Source organism: Panulirus ornatus, chromosome 27, assembly GCF_036320965.1.
Source record: "Panulirus ornatus isolate Po-2019 chromosome 27, ASM3632096v1, whole genome shotgun sequence".
Taxonomy (NCBI): Eukaryota; Metazoa; Arthropoda; class Malacostraca; order Decapoda; family Palinuridae; genus Panulirus; species Panulirus ornatus.
The window spans coordinates 17,509,117-17,530,139 of NC_092250.1; the positions used below are offsets into that span (position 1 = coordinate 17,509,117).

A 21,023-nucleotide genomic window follows, 5' to 3' on the forward strand; every position below is an offset into this window, starting at 1 on the left:
CAATTGAAGTCGTCGGATCTGCAAGAAACTTGACGAACGACCACCACTCCCAGACTCGTCCCTTCTCTCGAGGTGGTTGATGTCCGCCCTGTTATTCGTCCGTGCGTCCAACGTCCCCCAACCCCTCCCGTCCGTTCGTCCCTCCTTTTCGTCCGCCACATTTGGGCATGGGGTCATTAACTTTAGAACACCCGTAGAGATTCATGCCTGTTTATGGCGTGTGTGGGTACCTGGTTAAGGCACCGGTCCGAGGGGCATGTCTGGGCTGCAGCCTCTCACGTGTGATTAAATTGTGGCCTTATTAATGCCCACTGGAGAACAATGGTGCCTTGCTGTGGGCGTATACCTACCCCCACTGGCCTTGCTGTGGGAGTATACCTACCCCCACTGGCCTTGCTGTGGGAGTATACCTACCCCCACTGGCCTTGCTGTGGGAGTATACCTACCCCCACTGGCCTTGCTGTGGGAGTATACCTATCCCTGGCCTTGCTGTGGGAGTATACCCACTCCCCGGCCTTGCTGTGGTAGTATACCTACCCCCACTGGCCTTGCTGTGGTAGTATACCTAACCCCACTGGCCTTGCTGTGGAGTATACCTTCCCCCACTGGCCTTGCTGTGGGAGTATACCTACCCCTGGCCTTGCTGTGGGAGTATACCTACCCCTGGCCTTGCTGTGGGAGTATACCTACCCCCTCTGGCATTGCTGTGGTAGTATACCCCCCCTTGCCTTGTGTGGTAGTATAGCCCTCCCTTGCCTTGTTGTGGGGGTATACCCCTCCCCCTGGCCTTGCTGTCTAAGAAACCTAGGCTTTCCTTTCTTGAATATTCGATGAAGAAGTTCCCCAAGTCATTCTTTGATTCCTGGAGCTGTTGTGTTTCGCAAATTGTGTACCATTAGCATACCGGGAGTGTGTGTGTGTGTGTGTGAACGTTCATTTTCACCTCCCGAAGTAATGTGTTGTGTCGAGGCTGTATATGTAAAGATTGACCGTGGGTGTTTACCTTAAGGGGATGCCATGTTGTTCGAAGGTAGGAAGATTCTCCGACACCATCGGAAGGCTGACGTAAGGCAAGGTGCACCTAAGCGCTGGGGTTAACGTAGCTTGTATGAGTTAGGTGCGAAAGGAACATATTAGTCCTGAGATATATATATATATATATATATATATATATATATATATATATATATATATATATATATATATATATATATACATGAAAGTGGCGTATTGCCTGTTCGGTTCATGTGCTGTGCGATATTTTACAGATTATATCAAAGAGGAAGTGAATTAGACGAAAGAATGCAGAAGGGAAAAGTTTTGAGACAGTTGAGGACATGTGAGAGGAACTGGACACAGGATTTTTTTGTTGTGTATGTTTACACTTCCATGTTCCAGAGGTTCTCTAACTGCCACCATACATGTGAAGATAGTGGAGTAGATCCAGTCGAAGTGAAGGTAGACGTGCTGGAAGGTCGTGTTCCTGGTAGCCTCTTTCCAGTCGTACCGTGAAAGCGTGTGGAAAACCCGCGTTGAACCAGAGGTCACGTTGGAGACTGTCACGACGAAGGAAATATTCCAGTACACTGGAAGTGTTCCAGCGTAGTACCAAAGAAAGAGACAGGGAAGTAGATCCATAAAGTAGCATAACTTGCAAAGGTACTAGAGGAAATGTAATCAGGGAAAAGACTGATGGGTACTTGTGTGGCACCAGCTGCCAGCCGTAGGGAACAACACTGTTACAGACGTGTGACGACCCACTCGATTTTGATGTCCAGCCGCGCAGGAGGAAAGGGTAATTGGATGGGTTGTTGTTCTCTTGGCATCGCCTGCCACAAGGTCTTAGATTGTGTTCACCGCCGACGACTCAGGATGTGAGGCTCAGTAACCAAGAGATGGGGTCAGAGGTGGGCTGTCGAAATGGAGTGACAGCTGTCCCAGCTGGGAAGAGGGAGTGGAGGGCCATACGCCTACGGAGCTTTCTCAAGTTTGGACGACGAGCTGGGGTTCCTCAGGGCCCTGGTACTTGGGGGCTGTAATGATTTCTGTTCTGCCAAGCGAGTGACTCATGATGGCGAGGTAAGGAAAGATACACGAAGCCTCAGGGATGTCCACACCCCTGGCAAGATGCTGCTGAGATTGACAAATGGCCCATGAAATTAAACTGTCGAAAATGTGAGGTTATATGGCTAGGGGTGCGATTTAAAAGGGACCAGATGGTGAGGATCATACTGGAGTTGTAGGGGGGAGTTGGGGAATGGATTGTATAAACGTTGTGGTGTGGGAGGGACCCGGGAGTTGACGCCATGCCCAATTTACCATCTGACAAGCGTGCGAGAAGGATTATTGAGGGAGGCAAAGTACGTCTGGGTCGGCGTCAGGGTTGCTTGAAATGATATGGACGGTGCGAGGGTTAGGATGGTTAGACTGCGCGAGTGTATGATGGGCCGAGCAAGTGTGCGGAGGGACGTGAGGCAGTAGTGTACGGAGGGACGTGAGGCAGTAGTGTACGGAGGGACGTGAGGCAGTAGTGTACGGAGGGACGTGAGGCAGTAGTGTACGGAGGGACGTGAGGCAGTAGTGTACGGAGGGACGTGAGGCAGTGGTGTACGGAGGGACGTGAGGCAGTAGTGTACGGAGGGACGTGAGGCAGTGGTGTACGGAGGGACGTGAGGCAGTAGTGTACGGAGGGACGTGAGGCAGTAGTGTACGGAGGGATGCGAGGCAGTGGTGTACGGAGGGACGTGAGGCAGTGTACGGAGGGACGGGAAGAGATATGTGCAAGCATTTCTCTTAACAAGAGAGTTGTGGACTAGTGGAACAGACTAAGCAAGGGAAAGGGTGATAATGATGGTACGACTTTTGGATAATTTAGGAATACAAATAGCAAGAAAACGGGAATAAAAGGCGGGACCCCACGCGTGGAAAGCTGAAGTAGGCAACAGGTTAATAGCTGGTGCATTATGAGGTGCCTGGCTTTGTGCTCACGAATTGTGATAAGTTATATGAAGACACGGTTCGTGTGTTTCATACTGAGCTAGAAAAATAGTGTGAAAATACAGTTTATGTTGTTTATCTTTTTGTGATGACTAGAAAAATGGTGAGAAAATACAGTTTATTTTGTTTATCCTTTTGTGATGACTAGAAAAATGGTGAGAAAATACAGTTTATTTTGTTTATCTTTTTGTGATAACGAAAAATGGTGAGAAAATAGTTTATTATGTTTATCCTCTTGTGATGACTAGAAAAATGGCGAGAAAATACAGTTTATTTTGTTTATCCTTTCGTGATGACTAGAAAAATGGTGTGAAAATACAGTTTATTGTGTGTTCATTCTTTTTTTTTCATGTTGAAATTCTGTCGTCCTGGCGTACCATTAACTCTGTGCTTCAACACCAAAAAAAATTGCCTTCCAGTCTTTGGCAGCGAGAAAGTGGCTTCACTTCGCTGGGAACAAGTGAGGGTCGAGAGCTTTACTGAATATGGAGGTAATCTGGGACGACCGGAGCAAAGGAAAGAGAGAGAGAGAGAGAGAGAGAGAGAGAGAGAGAGAGAGAGAGAGAGAGAGAGAGAGAGAGAGAGAGAGAGATGCATATGAAGTGGCACTATGTATTGAGAATTTGTATGGAGCCACCCCACAGTCACCCAGCCAGCCAGCCAGTCAACTTAGCCTGCCGCCCAGTTTAAGAGGCCCACCCAGCCTGCCGCCCACCCAGCGGGGCGGCGAGTTGGGTGGTTTATTCCACGTGTGGCAAGACGGGCCATACAAGGCAGCACTGCAGGCCGCACGGACCTGAACAAGGCTTAAGATTCAGGTCAACGGAAGGCGGAGGAGGGAGAGAGGAGGAGGAGGAGGGAGAGGTGAGGAGGAGGACAGAGGAGGAGGAGGGAGAGAGGAGGAGGAGGAGGAGGGAGAGATGAGGAGGAGGGCAGAGGAGGAGGAGGGAGAGAGGAGGAGGAGAACAGAGGAGGAGGAGGAGGAGGGAGTGAGGTAGAGGACAGACGAGGAGGAGGGAGAGAGGAAGAGGACAGAGGAGGAGAGAGTGAGAGGAGAACAGAGGAGGAGGAGGAGGGAGTGAGGAAGAGGACAGAGGAGGAGGGAATGACGAAGAGAAGAAGAAGAAGGGAGGAAGAAAACGGGAATGTAAATATATATCGAGTCCAGACCTAGTAGTTGATATTTGTGGAGGGCGAGAAATCTCCCCCATTCCCATTCCCCCCATTCCAATCCCCCTTCCCGCCGCCCCCCATTCCAGTAGAGATATCCTCCCATTCCAGTAGGGGATGGTAGAGGGAGACGGGGGCCTACCCAGAGACCAGGACGGTGGCGTCTTCGGGGGAAAATCCATCAGAGAGAAACATAAGAGAGAACGCGACTGAAACACCGTCGGATACCAGCTCTTGGGAACGACTTCTAAAACATAAACACCACCTCCATGATGCGCGCGCAGACGAAAGACGTGTATCATGTTGTTACACGGTGAGAAATCCTGGATGGCCCACTTCCCAGTTTACCTTCAGCAATGACTGATTTCTGTTTGGCCCGATAGACTGCAAATATCACCGAAAGGAAGAGAAAAATATGTATATATATAAATACTTGAGCCATAGTAGACATCTTGGGCATCAAGCTCTCTGGTGAACATAATATTCGGAAACTCTTTGGATGAATGTCGTCAAAATTTTACCGTACCATCCAGGTTGTGGAGTGTGTGTGTGTGTGTCACGTAGGCCTGTGGTTCGCGACCTGAAACAGCCAGAGTGATCGTGGTTCGAAGAAAAAAGGAAAAAGAAAAATATTTGCAGGTTGTTTTCCAGACCGACAACTGTGGAGGTAGATGGACGCCTCTCAGACACACACACACACACACACACACACACACACACACACACACTCACGTCAGTTGATATGGCCAGCCACGTAGCCATGATAGAGAAGCCGGTGGTTGATTGGCTATCCCCAGGAGAGAGAGAGAGAGAGAGAGAGAGAGAGAGAGAGAGAGAGAGAGAGAGAGAGAGAGAGTATGGGGGTTATACATTAGTCTCAGGATGACACATGTGTTGGAAAGACTTAATCTTAAGTGGTCGTCTGTTTGATCCACCGCCCTCAGGCCAGTTGGTCCCGCCTCAGAGTGTGGGGGGGTCGCTTTCCAAATCTCCCACATCGGATTATCGGCACATCACCTGACGGTCCTTATTTCCCCACCCCAGGGGAAGGGAGCGCGTCCTGGGGCCCCCATAGCATCCCACCCCTCCCTCCCACACTCCAAAAGGACGTGTGGACTTGGGTGTTGGAGTGAGTCAGTGTTGGGTGTTTACTGGTAAGGTTTGAAAGGTCGCCTCCAGCGATGATGTGGTGCTCGTGACCTCAGGCTAAAGGTCAGAGTCACAAGGCCCTCACAGTATATATATATATATATATATATATATATATATATATAGGCTGTACAGTTCTTGGATCATGGCAGAAGGCAGGAATACACACAGCACTTACTATATTGCTGTGTTTAGTTACATTATTAAGATTTTGTGTGTGTGTGTTTGAAAATGACCACAGTAACTATGCCTCACACTTCTACCCTTCCCTTGGCGCACTGTCGCCTCATGGTTCTACCTCACACTGCCCCTTAGCACACTCCTCGCCCTCATCCCACTCCCTCACACTGACCCCCCTCCTCATTACCTCGTCTCGCTCCTGACGGCGGTGGGTTGCGCTAGACGTTTACAAACCAGGTCTCAGAGAGAGAGAGAGAGAGAGAGAGAGAGAGAGAGAGAGAGAGAGAGAGAGAGAGAGTTGGGAGAGCCCTGGTTCCTCGAGATGTCTCTCCCCTGGTCCTAATGATGATGTAGCGAACCAATAGAGATGTAATTATGATATAAAGGGAGAGTTAATGAAGACGGAGTGGGTGGCGAAGGACTCTAATGAGGCGCAATTACCGTAGCGAGCGCGGGGCGCCCGACGGAGGAAGGATCCTTTGATTGGAAGTGGCCTTCCGTTCCTCCTCCTCCTCCTACGTGTGTTGTAGACGGTGGTGAGATCCAGCGAGAACCCTCGGCTGTGGTTCGATGTAGAGGGAAGTGTGGCTGTCGGAATTTTGATTTCCAGATTTTTGCGCCTCTGAAGGGAGTCGTGTGGAGGGGGACGTGAGGGAGGGGTGCAGTGTGGTGACCCTGGGGTGTGTGGTGTGGAGACAGATCGAGCTGGTAATGATGGAGGCTTTCATCGATGCTGGAACAGATCCGCCATGGTCCCTACTGTTGCTGGAACAGATCCATCGTGGTCTTCACCTTCTGGAACGGATCCACCGTGGTCTTCACCTGCTGGAACAGATCCACCATGGTCCCTACTGTTGCTGGAACAGATCCATCGTGGTCTTCACCTTCTGGAACGGATCCACCGTGGTCCCTACTGTTGCTGGAACGGATCTGCCATGGTCTTCACCTGCTGGAACAGATCCACCATGGTCTTCACCTGCTGGAACAGATCCACCATGGTCTTCACCTGCCGGAAGAGATCCACCATGGTCCTCACTGCTGCTGGAACAGATCCACCATGGTCCTTACCATTGCTGTATCATTATTACAGTTGGTTTCTTCACCAAAAAATATGAGACAGTAAGACTGGAAATAAATGGATATGTAATATATTTCATCATTATTGATATACAGAATGATTAGTTCCTGTTTATCGTGTGACGCATTGTGGAATATTTTATTACTTGTGGATCTAATTGTTGTTTTCATTATGGTATATTCGAAGTTTGAGACGTATTTTTTTTTCGTGAGAAATACCCTGGAACACTTGCCTGTAGAAATGAGTTTTTCAGTCTCTTTTTAGGTACATTTTCTTGTCTTTTTTCTCTTTTTTACACTTGATTTTGAGGTCGCGAAGCTCTGTGGTGACCATTATCGTCGGCAGTTAAGCTTTGAGATGATGTATTGTGTATGTATCACATTATTCCGATGTCCTTACCTGGTGTACAGAGAAGGTGGCCATGTTTTCCTCGCGTCCAAGGAAGTGGCCACGTCCCCAATGGTGCTGAGGGAAGTGGCCAAGTCCCCGATGGTGTCCAGGGAAGTGGCAAAGTCCCTGATGATGTCCAGGGAAGTGGCCAAGTCCCCGATGGTGTCCAGGGAGGTGGCCAAGTCCCCGATAGTGTCCAGGGAAGTGGCAAAGTCCCTGATGGTGTCCAGGGAAGTGGCCAAGTCCCCGATGGTGTCCAGGGAAGTGGCCATGTCCCCGATGGTGTCCAGGGAGGTGGCCACGTCCCCGATAGTGTCCAGGGAAGTGGCCAAGTCATGGTGTCCAAGGAGGTGGCCAAGTCCCCTATGGTGTCCAGGGAGGTGGCCAAGTCCCCGATGGTGACCAGGGAGGTGGCCAAGTCCCCTATGGTGTCCAGGGAGGTGGCCAAGTCCCCGATAGTGTCCAGAGAGGTGGCCAAGTCCCCGGCGGTGTCCAGAGAAGGTGGCAGCGTCCCGTGACAGTACGCAGGGAAGTGTCTGTCCTCCCCTGAGATCAGCGGGAGAAGACCATATATTAAAGTTAATGGTCTGTTACGTTCATGATCATCGTGTCGGTGAGAGGAAGGGCCCCAGCCACCCGCGGCCATATGTCGCCGCAGGCACTGCGGTCGCCCTCACCACGACTCGATCAGTGGGTGCTGGGCCTTATGGCCGGGTGTGGCGGAGCTCTGTGGTGGCCCCGGGGGGGGTCAACGTATATGCTCAGGCTTGATGCTCTGGGTTATGTGTGTGTGTGTGTGGAGGGAGGGCGACGACGGTGCTGGACGACAGCAGCGACCACGACGGACACACCCCCTGCCCGCGGTCGTAGGGTGGCGCAAGGAGGAGGCGTCAACGACCGATCAGAGCGCGACCGATGACGGAGTTGGATCATTAAACTGGTTTGAGGGTTCGGTCAGCGCCCGTTGAAGAAGACGACGTGGAAAAACGACGAAATATAAGACATTTCTGCGCACGTTGGAGTAAGGTAGACTGGGTTTAGGGGAATAGGTGGGTGGGAGTTCGATCGAGGATTTGGCCTCACACAAGCAGTTTAGATGGCTTTTTTTTTAAAGAAACGAGAATGGAGCAAGGAGTTCCCCCAGCGGGATCTCGAGTTTGGACTTCGTTTACAGGGTTGTGGAAAGCCAGTGGACTGGGGTTACTTCCCGGGCTGGGCCTATTGTTGCCAATTAGACAGTGGTGTATCACTCTTCACAAATAGTTATAGCCAGTGGATATCAATCAAGTTCCTTGATTCGTCGTGATTTTACTCGTTGTAATGGAGTTTTTTCAGCCTGCATAGTCACAATGACAATTTGCAGGTGATTTTTCGCTTCGAATTACCTGTCCGCCATCGGGGTCGTCCCCACGGTAATGTGTGAGTGTTGGATATCGTCCACTATGGCAGAAGAGCTTCGGGAGGATCCAATATCGTCCACCATCGCAGAAGAACTTCGGGAGGATCCATTGGTTCTGTTGCGTGGCTTTTTTTGAATTCCTTTGTCTTCCCTCTGCAGTGGCTTGCTTGTGGCCTGTTAACGCAGATGATGCGACACGTTTGGTCGCGGTTTGGTTCGCGTGTCGGGGGAGAGAGCATACAGCACACTCGCACGTCTGACCCGTCCATGCGTGTGTGTCTTTATCCACACCGTGCGCGGAAACCCACCATACACACCCCCACGCACTTGTCACTTAGTCCTCCCCCTACATGTAAACCACCCCACCCTACATGTAACCCACCACCTCTCCCCCGACATATATAACACAGCTCTCCCTACACGTAACCCAGCCCACCCCCCTCCCACTCTTACATTTAACACAGCTCTCCATACACGTAACCCAACCCCAACCCCAACCCGCTCTTACATTTAACATAGCTCTCCATACATGTAAACCAGCACTCACTCACCCCCTCTCTCCCCCTACATTCAACACAGCTCTCCCTCCACGTAACACAGCCAGCCCACCCTCCATATACCCGAGCCCACCGGGGTGTGTTTGACAGCAGCGCCTCCCGTGTGAAAATTACGGTCACCAGATTGATCGTAAACTCGTAACCCTCCTGACCCCTTTCCTCCCTGATGGAGAATTGTAAGTCCAGTGGGTTGAATTAGCCCAAAGCGTTTCCTGGCTGGTGGGAAAATTTCACAGCTTTTAAGACATTAGCTTCACTAATTACCCCCTCCTCCTCCTCCTCCTCCCTCCCAAGCCCCAGCCCAATGGCCTCCCTCCCCCCCTGAATAATTCTGGGCTTCATGGCCCTTGAGGGGGGTGTGAGGGATGGGGGGTGTGGATGTTTGAAGGGGGGTGGGGTGAGGGGGTTTAGATGGGTAGATATGTGTCGAAAAATTGTGCTGGTTGAGCATTTAAACCTGCCTGAACCTGCCTGCCTCTCTCTCTCTCTCTCTCTCTCTCTCTCTCTCTCTCTCTCTCTCTCTCTCTCTCTCTCTCTCTCAAAACGTCAGCTGTAAGGGGGGCGACGGCCCCTCACCCCCTCCCTCTCTGGTGTCACTAGTGGTCCAGGGGCGCCGCCCCCCGCTCCTCCCTTCCTCCTCCTGAGTGGTTCGGTCATCGGGCCGACACCAGGGTCTCTGGGGGTCTCTGGGGGACCTGTGTACACACACGGAATCTGAAATCCTTCTCTCGCAGTGTAAACAAAGAGTGTTTACCTCCCACTGCCGCGCCAAGTGTCCGCGGATCAGCAAACAGTAAATATTGTTTGTACCCTCCGGTGCACAGACCAATACGTAGATAATTATTGTTTCTTTCGGTTGTTTTTGTGCCTTGTTATCTCTAACGATGGTTTGGTGTGAGATGTTTGTGTGCGTGGCGAGGCCCAGAGAGACGAGAGGTCACTGGGGTGTCTGACCTGGGAAGTCGGGTCAGTGGCTCACATGACCTTGTTAGCCAGAGGGAAGCGGTCAGATAGAACTTTAGTCTTCACCCCACAACCTCCACACAAACCTCAGTCTTCACCCACAACCTCCACACAAACCTCAGTCTTCACCCACAACCTCCACACGACCCACGTCTTCACCCACAACCTCCACACAAACCTCAGTCTTCACCCCACAACCTCAACACAAATCTCAGTCTTCACCCACAACCTCAACGCAAACCTCAGTCTTCATCCACAACCTCAACGCAACCCTCGTCTTCACCCACAACCTCCACACGACCCACGTCTTCACCCACAACCTCCACACGACCCACGTCTTCATCCACAACCTCCACACAAACCTTAGTCTTCACCCACAACCTCCACACGACCCACGTCTTCACCCACAACCTCCACACGACCCACGTCTACCATATATACCCCACAACCTCTGTGTCCTCGCCCCCACCACTTCTAACCCCCCCCCCCCCGGGGAAGGTTCATGTAGCCTTCAGTGTAATGCCTTGTGGCACCCTGGCCCCTGGGGGTTAGGCTGGGGTGGGGCTGGCACTGTGGCATTACAGTCAGTCGTTGGGTCTCGTTAACAACCCTTCTAGGCCCGGCGGCTCGTCGCCCTACGGAAGTGAGAGGGGCGCCGCCAGCAGAGTTGTGTGTGTGTGTGTGTTGTTGTTGTTGTGTGTTTGTTTAGCTCGTGGTGGTAGATGTGTCTGGGTTGTAGGCCGGGGGAGGAGAGGTCGTCGTGTTGTATATTACGGCTTATATCTATCTATCTATCTATCTATCTATCTATCTATCTATCTATATATATATATATATATATATATATATATATATATATATATATATATATATATATATATTAAGGAATATATAAACATTTGTTATAGGTTATAGGTGTTATAGGTGAGTTAGGCCTATATAGGAGGAGGTGGAGGATATAGTTTTCTGTGATGGGATGGTAACGTTTTCTATGACCTTCTGTTATTGTATACAGCGTTTGTTGTGTTGTGTGTTGTGGTGTATGCACGATGGGCGGCTCTGGTGTTGCATGTTAGGGTTGTGTAGTGTTGCATAGTTTGTGTTTGTTGTTCTCGACAAGTCTAGCAATCTCCAAATGGAAGTACAGGCGAGAAATATTTTTCTTTTACAGAACCTGTGCAGGTCGCGTACTTATTCAACCTGGTCAGATTTGTACAGCCCGGCAAAATGATGGTCAAATAAGTACAGCCCGGCAAAATGATGGTCAAATATATACAGCCCGGCAAAATAATGGTCAAATAAGTACAGCCCGGCAAAATGATGGTCAAATATGCACAGCCTGGCAAAATAATGGTCAAATATGCACAGCCTGGCAAAATAATGGTCAAATATGCACAGCCTGGCAAAATAATGGTCAAATATGCACAGCCCGGCAAAATAATGGTCAAATATGTACAAATATGTGTGTGTGTGTGTGTGTGTGTGTGTGTGTGTGTGTGTGTGTGTGTGCTCTCCTGGTATAACACGAAGGGCGCCCGCCCCCCAGCCCGCCAGATCCCCCCCTCCCCCTTCAACCTGGCTGGGCATTTAGCATAATTTATTGTACAGTGAGGAGGGATGTGTGGGGTGTGGTTGATGGGGTGGGGTGTGTGTGTGGCATGTATGGGGCGGGGAGCATTAAGCGGGGGGTGGGGAGATGGGGGAGCCATTAGCGAGCATTAGCGCCCCGGCTCCTCCTCCCCAGAACCATGATTCCCAACAGACAGCCTTCGGTCAAGGTGGGACGCGCGCGCGCGCGCGCCTCTGTTGTGTTGCTTACGCCCCTTGTACGAGGTGAAGACGGAGGGGGGGTTGGGGGGTCTGTGGACCACCCTGGTCCGTAGGAGACTCAGGTCCAGGTTGTGTGGTCCGCGAGAGGGAGGGAGGGTTACCGCTCAGAACCGTCGTTGTAACAGACGCGGACCACGGGTCCGCGCCTCGTGTTGTGGATCACAGGACCACAGACACACAGACCACCTCGTCTGTACCACAGACAGACAGACAGACCACCTCGCCTGTACCACAGACAGACAGACAGACAGACAAATCACCTCGTCTGTACCACAGACACAGACAGACCACCTCGTCTGCACCGCAGACAGACAGGCCACCTCGTCTGTACCACAGACAGACAGCTTGACAGAGACCAGGCCGCCCATCTCCAAGTGGGCGGAGTACACCTCCGCCGGTGTCTGTGGGTGGGTGGGTGGGTAAAGTGGGTGGGAGATTATATAGAGTTTCCAGGGTGGTAAAGTTCCTCCCCAGCGTGTGTGCTGGGGTGCGCCGTGATCCTGGGGCGGGGGAGGTCAGCTCGGGCCAGGTCGTGGGCGGACCAGGAAGGAGGAGTGGGCGGGTTGTGTGGTGGGCGGGAGAGAATAGCTGCTTTCTGTACTAGTATTTTGTACACCTGCACACACGTCTCTCCCTCCCACACACACACACACGCACACCTCCGTACACCACACCCCTCTCACCCATACACACGTCTCCCCCTCCCACACACACCTCCGTACACCACACCCCTCTCATCCGTACACCTGTACACACGTCTCTCCCTCCCACACACACACACACACACACATACACATACACATACACCTCCGTACACCACACCCCTCTCATCCGTACACCTGTACACACGTCTCTCCCTCCCACACACACACACACACACACATACACATACACATACACCTCCGTACACCACACCCCTCTCATCCGTACACCCATACACACTTCCCCTCCCACACACACCTCCGTACACCTATACACACGTCTCCGCACCACCCCCACGCCTCCGTACACCCCACTCACCCCTCCATAACCTTCCCCCTCCCCCCCACACACACACGTAGATCACCCCCCCAGACTAGCCAGAACCAATGCGTAATCGCATCGTGGCTCAAGAGATATGGTTCCCATTCCCACCACAACACGTGGAACATTTTCGATTTTCCGCGTCATTTTTACGCACATTTTTTGCGTTATTTTTTACGCATTTTGCGTTATTTTTTTAACGCACATTTTGCGTTATTTTTACGCACATTTTTGCGTTATTTTTTTAACGCACATTTTTGCGTTATTTTTACGCACATTTTTGCGTTATTTTTTACGCACATTTTTGCGTTTTATTTTTTACGCACATTTTTGCGTTATTTTTCTATTTTTTTTTACGCACACACCTTGGCATTTTTTGTCTCGCGCGTGACGCGCGGTGTGTGAGTGAGGACAGCACACGGGGTGTCTGAGGACGCCCGCCAGTGACCTTCCCTCTCCGTCTGAGGAAGTCAGGTCCATAGCAGGTGACCTGTGACACACACACACACACACACACACACACACACTCCACACACACACACACTCACACCCTCTCCACCTCCCTCATGGCACGTAACACCCACAACTCATTTTTTTTCGTCACGTTTTATTTTCCTGTGGTGAGCGCTACGCGCTACCCATGCCCCCTTTTTGGCGAAATCGCGTCTTAAGTAATCGTAAGTAACGACTATTATTTTTCTCAGCGGTTTGAATAAGGGAAGATCTAAGTGACTTTAAATGTGGGGGGGGGTTGTGAGTGGGTTGGGGGGGTGTCCCAAATAGACTGACAACCCCCACCCACCCCCACCCACCCCCACACATCCCCTCTCCCTCATTACTGATAACGACCCTCCCTCCCCCCTCCTCCCTAACTACTTCATGACGTCATCTTCCCCCCTTTCCCCTAACTACTTCATGACGTCATCTTCCCCCCTTTCCCCTAACTACTTCATGACGTCATCTTCCCCCTAACTACTTTATGACGTCATCTTCCCCCTTCCCCCTAACTACTTCATGACGTCATCTTCATCTTCCCCCTCCCCCTAACTACTACATGACGTCATCTTCCCCCTAACTACTTCATGACGTCATCTTCCCCCTTCCCCCTAACTACTTCATGACGTCATCTTCCCCCTTCCCCTAACTACTTCATGACTTCATCTTCCCCCTTCCCCCTAACCACTACATGACGTCATCTTCCCCCTAACTACTACATGACGTCATCTCCCCCCCTTCTTCTCCCCCTCCTGTATAATTACAGTAATAACCTGGGTTTTATTCCTATAATTATGACCTCCCTGGGCAGCGGAGCGCAACTCATCCACACGGGGGTTCGAACAGGGATATCCCACGTAGAAAACGGGATTGCGTGGAGAGGGGTATCAGCGTAAAACAAGCTGGGTATCAGAGAAAAGAAGATGGGATCTGGTGTGGTAGAGTGTCAGTTTTGCTGTCAGGTGGATAACGCAGTAGAAAATGGGATGAGTCACGGCCGGATGCCATTTCAAGCAAGCTAGATATCGCAATAGAAAACGGGATCAGGTATGACGGGATGTGCGTTTAAGGCATGCAGGATATCCCAAAAAGAAAACGGGGTCAGGTATGACGGGATATCTGTTTTAAGGTCTGCATGCAGGAAAAAAAAAATTCATAAAAGAAAACGGGATCCAAGTATGACGGGATGTCTGCTTGAAGGCATGAGGGATATCCCAAAAAAGAAAACGGGATCTGGGGTGACGGCATATCAGTTGAAAACAAACTTTTGCTGAATGAGAACTTCAGGTCCGGCTGGGGTTATAACAACATGTCGGGGGGGGGGGGGGGTTGTGAGTGCGTGGATGCGTCTGGCGGGTGAAGATAGGCGGAGTGGTCAACCGGTATGTTGATCGGCGCCCACCGACGGGTGAGGGGTGATGGGTGACGGGATGGATAGTTATCTGTGATGGGTGACAAGTTATCTGTGACGGGTGAGGGTTGATGGGCGACGAGTTATCTGTGACGGGTGAGGGTTGATGGGTGACGAGTTATCTGTGACGGGTGAGGGTTGATGGGTGACGAGTTATCTGTGACGGGTGAGGGTTGATGGGCGACGAGTTATCTGTGACGGGTGAGGGTTGATGGGTGACGAGTTATCTGTGACGGGTGAGGGTTGATGGGTGACAAGTTATCTGTGACGGGTGAGGGTTGATGGGTGACGAGTTATCTGTGACGGGTGAGGGTTGATGGGTGACAAGTTATCTGTGACGGATGATGGGTTGACGGGTGACGATAAACGGGCCACGTTACGGCGTCACATCATGATTAGTGCGTGTGTGTGTGTGTGTGTCGGGAAAGAGAGAGAGAGAGAGAGAGAGAGAGAGAGAGAGAGAGAGAGAGAGAGAGAGTTAGAGATTGGAGGGTAATGTCTCTTACACACACACACACACACACACACACACACATGATAATGATATTAACATAGACCAGTGTTCTTCGGGGCATAAAAAAAGTGACGGTTGTATTTAAGAGGAGGTCGTGAGGAAGATGGTGGGAATGCAGTGCTTTCTGCCACAGCGAGAAAGTTTCTGATATCATTTATTTTTTTCTTTATTTATGAAGCTGGGTGCGTTGTACTGAGAGAGAGAGAGAGAGAGAGAGAGAGAGAGAGAGAGAGAGAGAGAGAGAGAGAGAGAGAGAGAGCTGCCAATGATGAAAAAATCAAAAGGTCACAAGAGAGAGAGAGAGAGAGAGAGAGAGAGAGAGAGAGAGAGAGAGAGAGAGAGAGAGAGAGAGAGAGAGAGACCAATGGTGGTTTGCGTCTGTTGCCGCGGGTAGACGACTTACGACCCCACTTATCCTGTTATCTTCACCGTGAACCACCTCGTTACCTCAGGGGAACCCTTGAGCCTTGTGTAGGGAAGGCCATACGGGTGGAATTGGCGTGCGGCGTCTGTGCAAGATGGCGGGATAACGCTTAATTGCCCCACATACCCCCCCCCCCCACCCGTTACCCCTGTGTGTATATCAGACCCAACGAGCTCTCATTAACCAGAACTATACGGTAATTTGAAGTAATTATATAGGCATGTAAAGCAGGTGTCCATGACCACCGCCCCTTAAACTAACTAACTACCCCCCCCCCCTCCCCTCATCGCCCGGGTTTAACGAGAGAGAGAGAGAGAGAGAGAGAGAGAGAGAGTTACATGTTCATTACAGTTTCGTATTTCTCATGGAATTGATGTAAGTCACATATATATTTTTTTCCTCCACCCTGACTGATGTATTGTCTTTGATGTAAGTCACATATATATATTTTCCCTCCCCTCCCTTCCCTGACTGATGTATTGTCTTTGATGTAAGTCATATATATATATTTTCCCTCCCCTCCCTTCCCTGACTGATGTATTGTCTTTGATGTAAGTCACATATATATTTTTCCCTCCTCCCTGACTCATGTATTGTCTTTTTCAGGTCGTGTGGAGAACCACTGATGGTGTGGTGGGTCGTCGTCCTCAGCAACACGACGAACTTAGCGGATCCCTCAATTCTCAACTGGTTTTTGGGAGGCGGCCTCCCACACAAGGCATCATTTGCCAGCAGAAATCACCTCGTAAGAACTAAATATCAAGACTTGGCTTTCCCTCCTTGTGTGTGTGTGTGTGTGTGTGTATAAGAGGGTTAAACGCAAATTATCCTGTTATGCGAAGGATTTAAGTGGATGTTTTCAGTGGCGGAAGGATAATGACATGGTGAAACCGAAGGAAACAAAGAAAAAAAGAGAAAAAAAACAAACGTTTTTGTAAGCATGATTTGTAAGTTGCTTTAAAGACGAACTGTTTACTCGTAAGACAAGTGTAAGACAGATGAAATCACTCCAACTGTTTTATCTGTAGCCCAATGCCTCCTGTGACACACGATATATCCTTGAAACGAACACGAAGAAAAAAAAAAGAAAAGAAGAAAAGTTGAGTCAGAGAGAGGGATTGCAAACCGGAATTATCAGTGTAAATCACCAGACTGTGAACTGGAGGGGGGAAGGTCAGTGTTAGATAACGGACAATATTTATTGCTTCGTGTTGTTATTTATTGCGGGAATACAGGTGGTTTATCTCCCTCTTGGCTCTGCCACAGGGATGGGAAGGATGTATAGATAAATGGCAAGAGTTCTTGTATTTTAGACAGCAAAATGGGATGTAAGACGGTTTGCGAAGGGTGGAATTAATGGAGCAGATATGCTATACACAGTTTCCTTTAAGAATTGACCAGCGTAGGAGTACAGTAGAGCAAGGCTATCGCAAGACAGCTAATATATAGCCAGCCGTAAAGATGAAATCACCACAAGGTACGGCCCGTAGATAACCCTAGAAGGACAATAATGCAGGCGAAGTGGAGCGCAATAGATAACCTTCTCGAAGGCGGACGAACACAAGGTTAGCATAACCACACATACACACACAGGCGTTAGACTTACCCCCAGAGAGATCGCCTTTGTCTGGCGGCGTTCACGATACAATCTGTCCCGGTAGAAATATTTCCCCCAAGATTCGAAATATTTGCTCCAGGGTTGCGAAGTAATTGTTGTTGTTCTTGTTGTTTCGGAGCTTCGAAGCGTTTTATAGGTTTCGGTTTTTATGGGGTCATAGTTGACAAACTTTGCCTTGAAACATTTCTTATTTCAAGTATTTGGTCAAAGCTTCGAAATACATCACTTAAATGACTCCAGTTTTAGATATAATTCCTCGAAGTTTCAAAATGTAACATGTAATATCACTAGATTCAGATATGATTCCTCAAAGTTTCGAAATATTCCCTATTCGTTCGCTTCCCCCGTCGTGTTTTGTTTAACTCTCTATGTCAAAAGCCACTATTGGAGAAATTAACGTCCTCATAATGAAGTTTGTATAGTTTTTATGCTTTAAACTGTCGGATCAATTCATATAAATGTGAGGGAAATGATTTTCTCTCGTGAAAGGTGAATTTGTCATGGACACCATTGTATTACTGGCGAGGCTTCGTCTGTCCGTCGGTTTTGGGGTAGCTTGAAATCTCTTTGGGGATTTATTTAAAGACCATCATGAATTTATATATATACACACCACTGATGATTGAGATTGAAGAAGTTGAATGTTGAATTGATTTCTTGCAGAGAAGGTGTTTGAGTGACTAATTAATGATTTCGTTGATAGTGAGTTCATGTGGACTTGCCAAGTGACCTTAATCAGTGGATGTCTATTTCACCCCTGGACAGAACTTATAGTGAAAAGACAGTTGGTTTAAGAAAACATTATGGGTCTATGAAAACAGTTCAAAAACAAACAAAACAACGGAAACTGAAAATCAGATGCTTAGTGTAAATACAGATTTGAGTGAAGTGATAGTGACCTTGAAACTATAAATTAATTTATACCAGTCTGAAAAAAAATAATAAATTCGTTTGAAAAGATAGAATTGATCATCTCGTGCACTATCGAACGCTGGGCGCGTTCAGGTTGGCATGTCCAGCGAGTAGAAGTCCCTGATGATGGCGAACGCCAGCGGACGTTGGGGCCTAGGTAGGCCTGCCGCCACACACGCACTTTACGTCGTCTTCTTGGCCGTCAGCCTCTCCGTCCTGACGCCAACAGCTGCACAAGGTATGTCAGACCTTTATTTTAACTTTTTTTTTTTCTCTCTCCCTCTCTCTCCGTGGCCGCCATGTTTGTTTTCGAACGTGCGCGCGTCCGCTTCTTCTTTCCCGCCAAAATGGCAGCCTCTCACCAGGTTTGTTTACTTGGGAAAATCCTCCCCTCCTGTGGCTTTCTTCTTCCTATTCTTTAGCCTTTATATATATATATATATATATATATATATATATATATATATATATATATATATATATACATCATTCATTCTCTCGTGTCTCCATATACATTATCATTGTAATTTGTATATATATGTACATACGCGACACGTGAACATACAGTAGTATGACTATGTGTAAGTTTACATTATATATGCGTGTACTCATGTACCTAATTTGTGCACATGTACATACGCAGTACAAGTGAATGTGCATGATATTGCTGTGATATCAGAATTTCGCCATGCACTCAGTTTCCTCATATGGTAATCCAGTTCTTTGCACATTTTATCGTTCATTATTGTTGATTCGTCAACATTTTCCCCAGCTGCGGATCAGTGTCTTTGGTTGTTGTGAAATGTATTAATTATTCCATCAAGAATTAGATTATTAAAAGATAGGGTCTAATTACTCAAGATGTATATGAAGTGATTTTTATGGATTATTGATGGGCTGCAAATTCCTCTGATTGTGAAAGATATGTGAAGGCCTTCCCATTTTTTTTCTTTATATATTAGATAGAGTTGAGGACAGACCCACTGCACATTTTTTTTTAAATGAGGTTACAACACCCCCGTTTTCCCTCGCGCGCTACATTCCAACATGTCGGCGCGCCACTATATCCCCTTTATTTGTGGGTTTCTTCTGGACATTTAGCTGTTTTGAAGGATTCCGCAGCTGTGGGTGGGCCTGGGAGCTCCTCCATCGAGCTGGGGGAGGGAGATTGTGCCCCAGTATTGTGTTAGTTCAGTAGTCACGTAACAACCCCTGGACGGCATTTCTTCCGCCATTTATAATAATGTATTATTTCTAAACCGTTTCATATTTTCATATATACTATGAACTAAATCATTGTCATTACACATTTTTTTTTTTAAATAATGTCCATCAGTACAACCAGTTGTCATTTAAATAGCTTAGGGCAAGAGGGGGGAAAAAAAGATAATAGACGTGTATTTGTCCGCCGAAAGGAAGACCAGGATTTTAAATCAAAATTCCTGAGGGTCTCATAACTGGTAGTGCTGGGGGGGTGGTTGAAGAGAGGGGCCTCCATCAGCAGCCCAACTTAGTGTCGGCCACATCTGCCGTGGGGTGAGGAGGGGGGGGGGGAAATTTAGCCGTCAGGGTAAACACCACTAAGATGCCGACAGGGGTAAAGGAAACAATGGCGCCATTCTCCAGGTACGAGAGAGAGAGAGAAGTGGGAGGAAAAAATATATGTTTGCCTTTGAAAACCCAAACCCTGCTGACGGATTTTCATTTAGATAGGTGATGGGTAAATCTGGGGGAGTTTAGAGAAGAAACGGTAGCGGGGCGAGAGGAAAATTCCTGGGTGATGACGGAGGGGGTGTGTGTGTGTGTGTGTGTGAGGGAAGAGCCTCTCTCGTCAAGGTTTTGCCGCCATTCTCGGTATATGTGCGCGCGCACCACGTCCAGTCACTCGGCGCGGCTCGAGCATCTTCCTTCCTCAACCATCTAGTTAAGCTGATGGACCAGTCACGGGTCCGTAAATACCAAGGATTAACGAACCTTTTGATGTAATTATTAAAGTAACTTAAGCACTACTTGTTTTCCGTTTCTTATTTTTTTTTTTTTCAATACACGTAAAAACTCTTTGAGTGAAACATTCTCTTTACCAAACCAGATTCCAAGATATTTTTTTTTTTCTATCCCTTGTCACAACACATCACAGAATGGATGAGGGAAATGATTACATCTATCTTTGTGGACGTAGTATTCTTGTGAGCAACGTAACTCGAAAACCGTTCAGGATAGAAGCGTCATGCCCAGTGGAGCAACAGATTAATGGACAAGCGGTTGCATAAATGTTCATATTAATTAGGATATATATTTTTTTCTAGTGCTGTAGCTCATGAGTGCTAGTTATTGGAAAGTTCAATTTGATAATATGAAATGTCATAGACAAAGACGAGCAGCATGGCATTCAGATATTAAAAAATCTTTTTATTTTTTTATTTTTGGACATTAGAAAACGTAAGTGCCTTTTTTTTTACATTTTCTCTGGTAGGCGAAAATGGCATTGTAATGTCTTGCTATATTTCGTAAGAGCAGGACTTCCACGTTTCGTCACTGAGACTTTCATCTCTAGTGACATGTGACAGTAGGATACGAAAGTCGACATATCAATTCAGTGTGAAAAATTTATCATAAAAAGAAAATGGGGCCCAGTATAGAACGCGGTGAGGTGGGTGCCTGCACTTCAGTATAACCAGGTTCACCTGCTTTTACACATTTTTTTTTTTTACGATTACATTATTACCTTAGTTTTAAAAGCCTCGTTAATCAGTTTCGTATGATCTCATAGCACTATTTATCATGTCGTTTCCTATTTTAAACCTAGGTACAGGAATGAATCATTCTAAAAGATAAAAACTGTAGCCACGTCTGTCAGCTGAGCGTTGGATTATAATATGCGTAATGAATGCGTAGGCCAGACGAGACGTATGG

The 21,023-nt window shown here is 48.3% G+C and overlaps 1 protein-coding gene across 1 annotated transcript in view; it reads left to right on the plus strand.

The window, feature by feature from the left end:
• LOC139757619 (extracellular matrix organizing protein FRAS1-like) overlaps positions 1-21,023 on the plus strand; it is a 163,999-nt gene that overhangs the window by 41,044 nt on the left and 101,932 nt on the right. The window contains 2 exon segments of the mRNA XM_071678266.1: positions 16,187-16,325; positions 17,862-18,348. Coding sequence (XP_071534367.1) covers positions 18,234-18,348 — 115 coding nt within the window. The 5' untranslated portion in view covers positions 16,187-16,325; positions 17,862-18,233.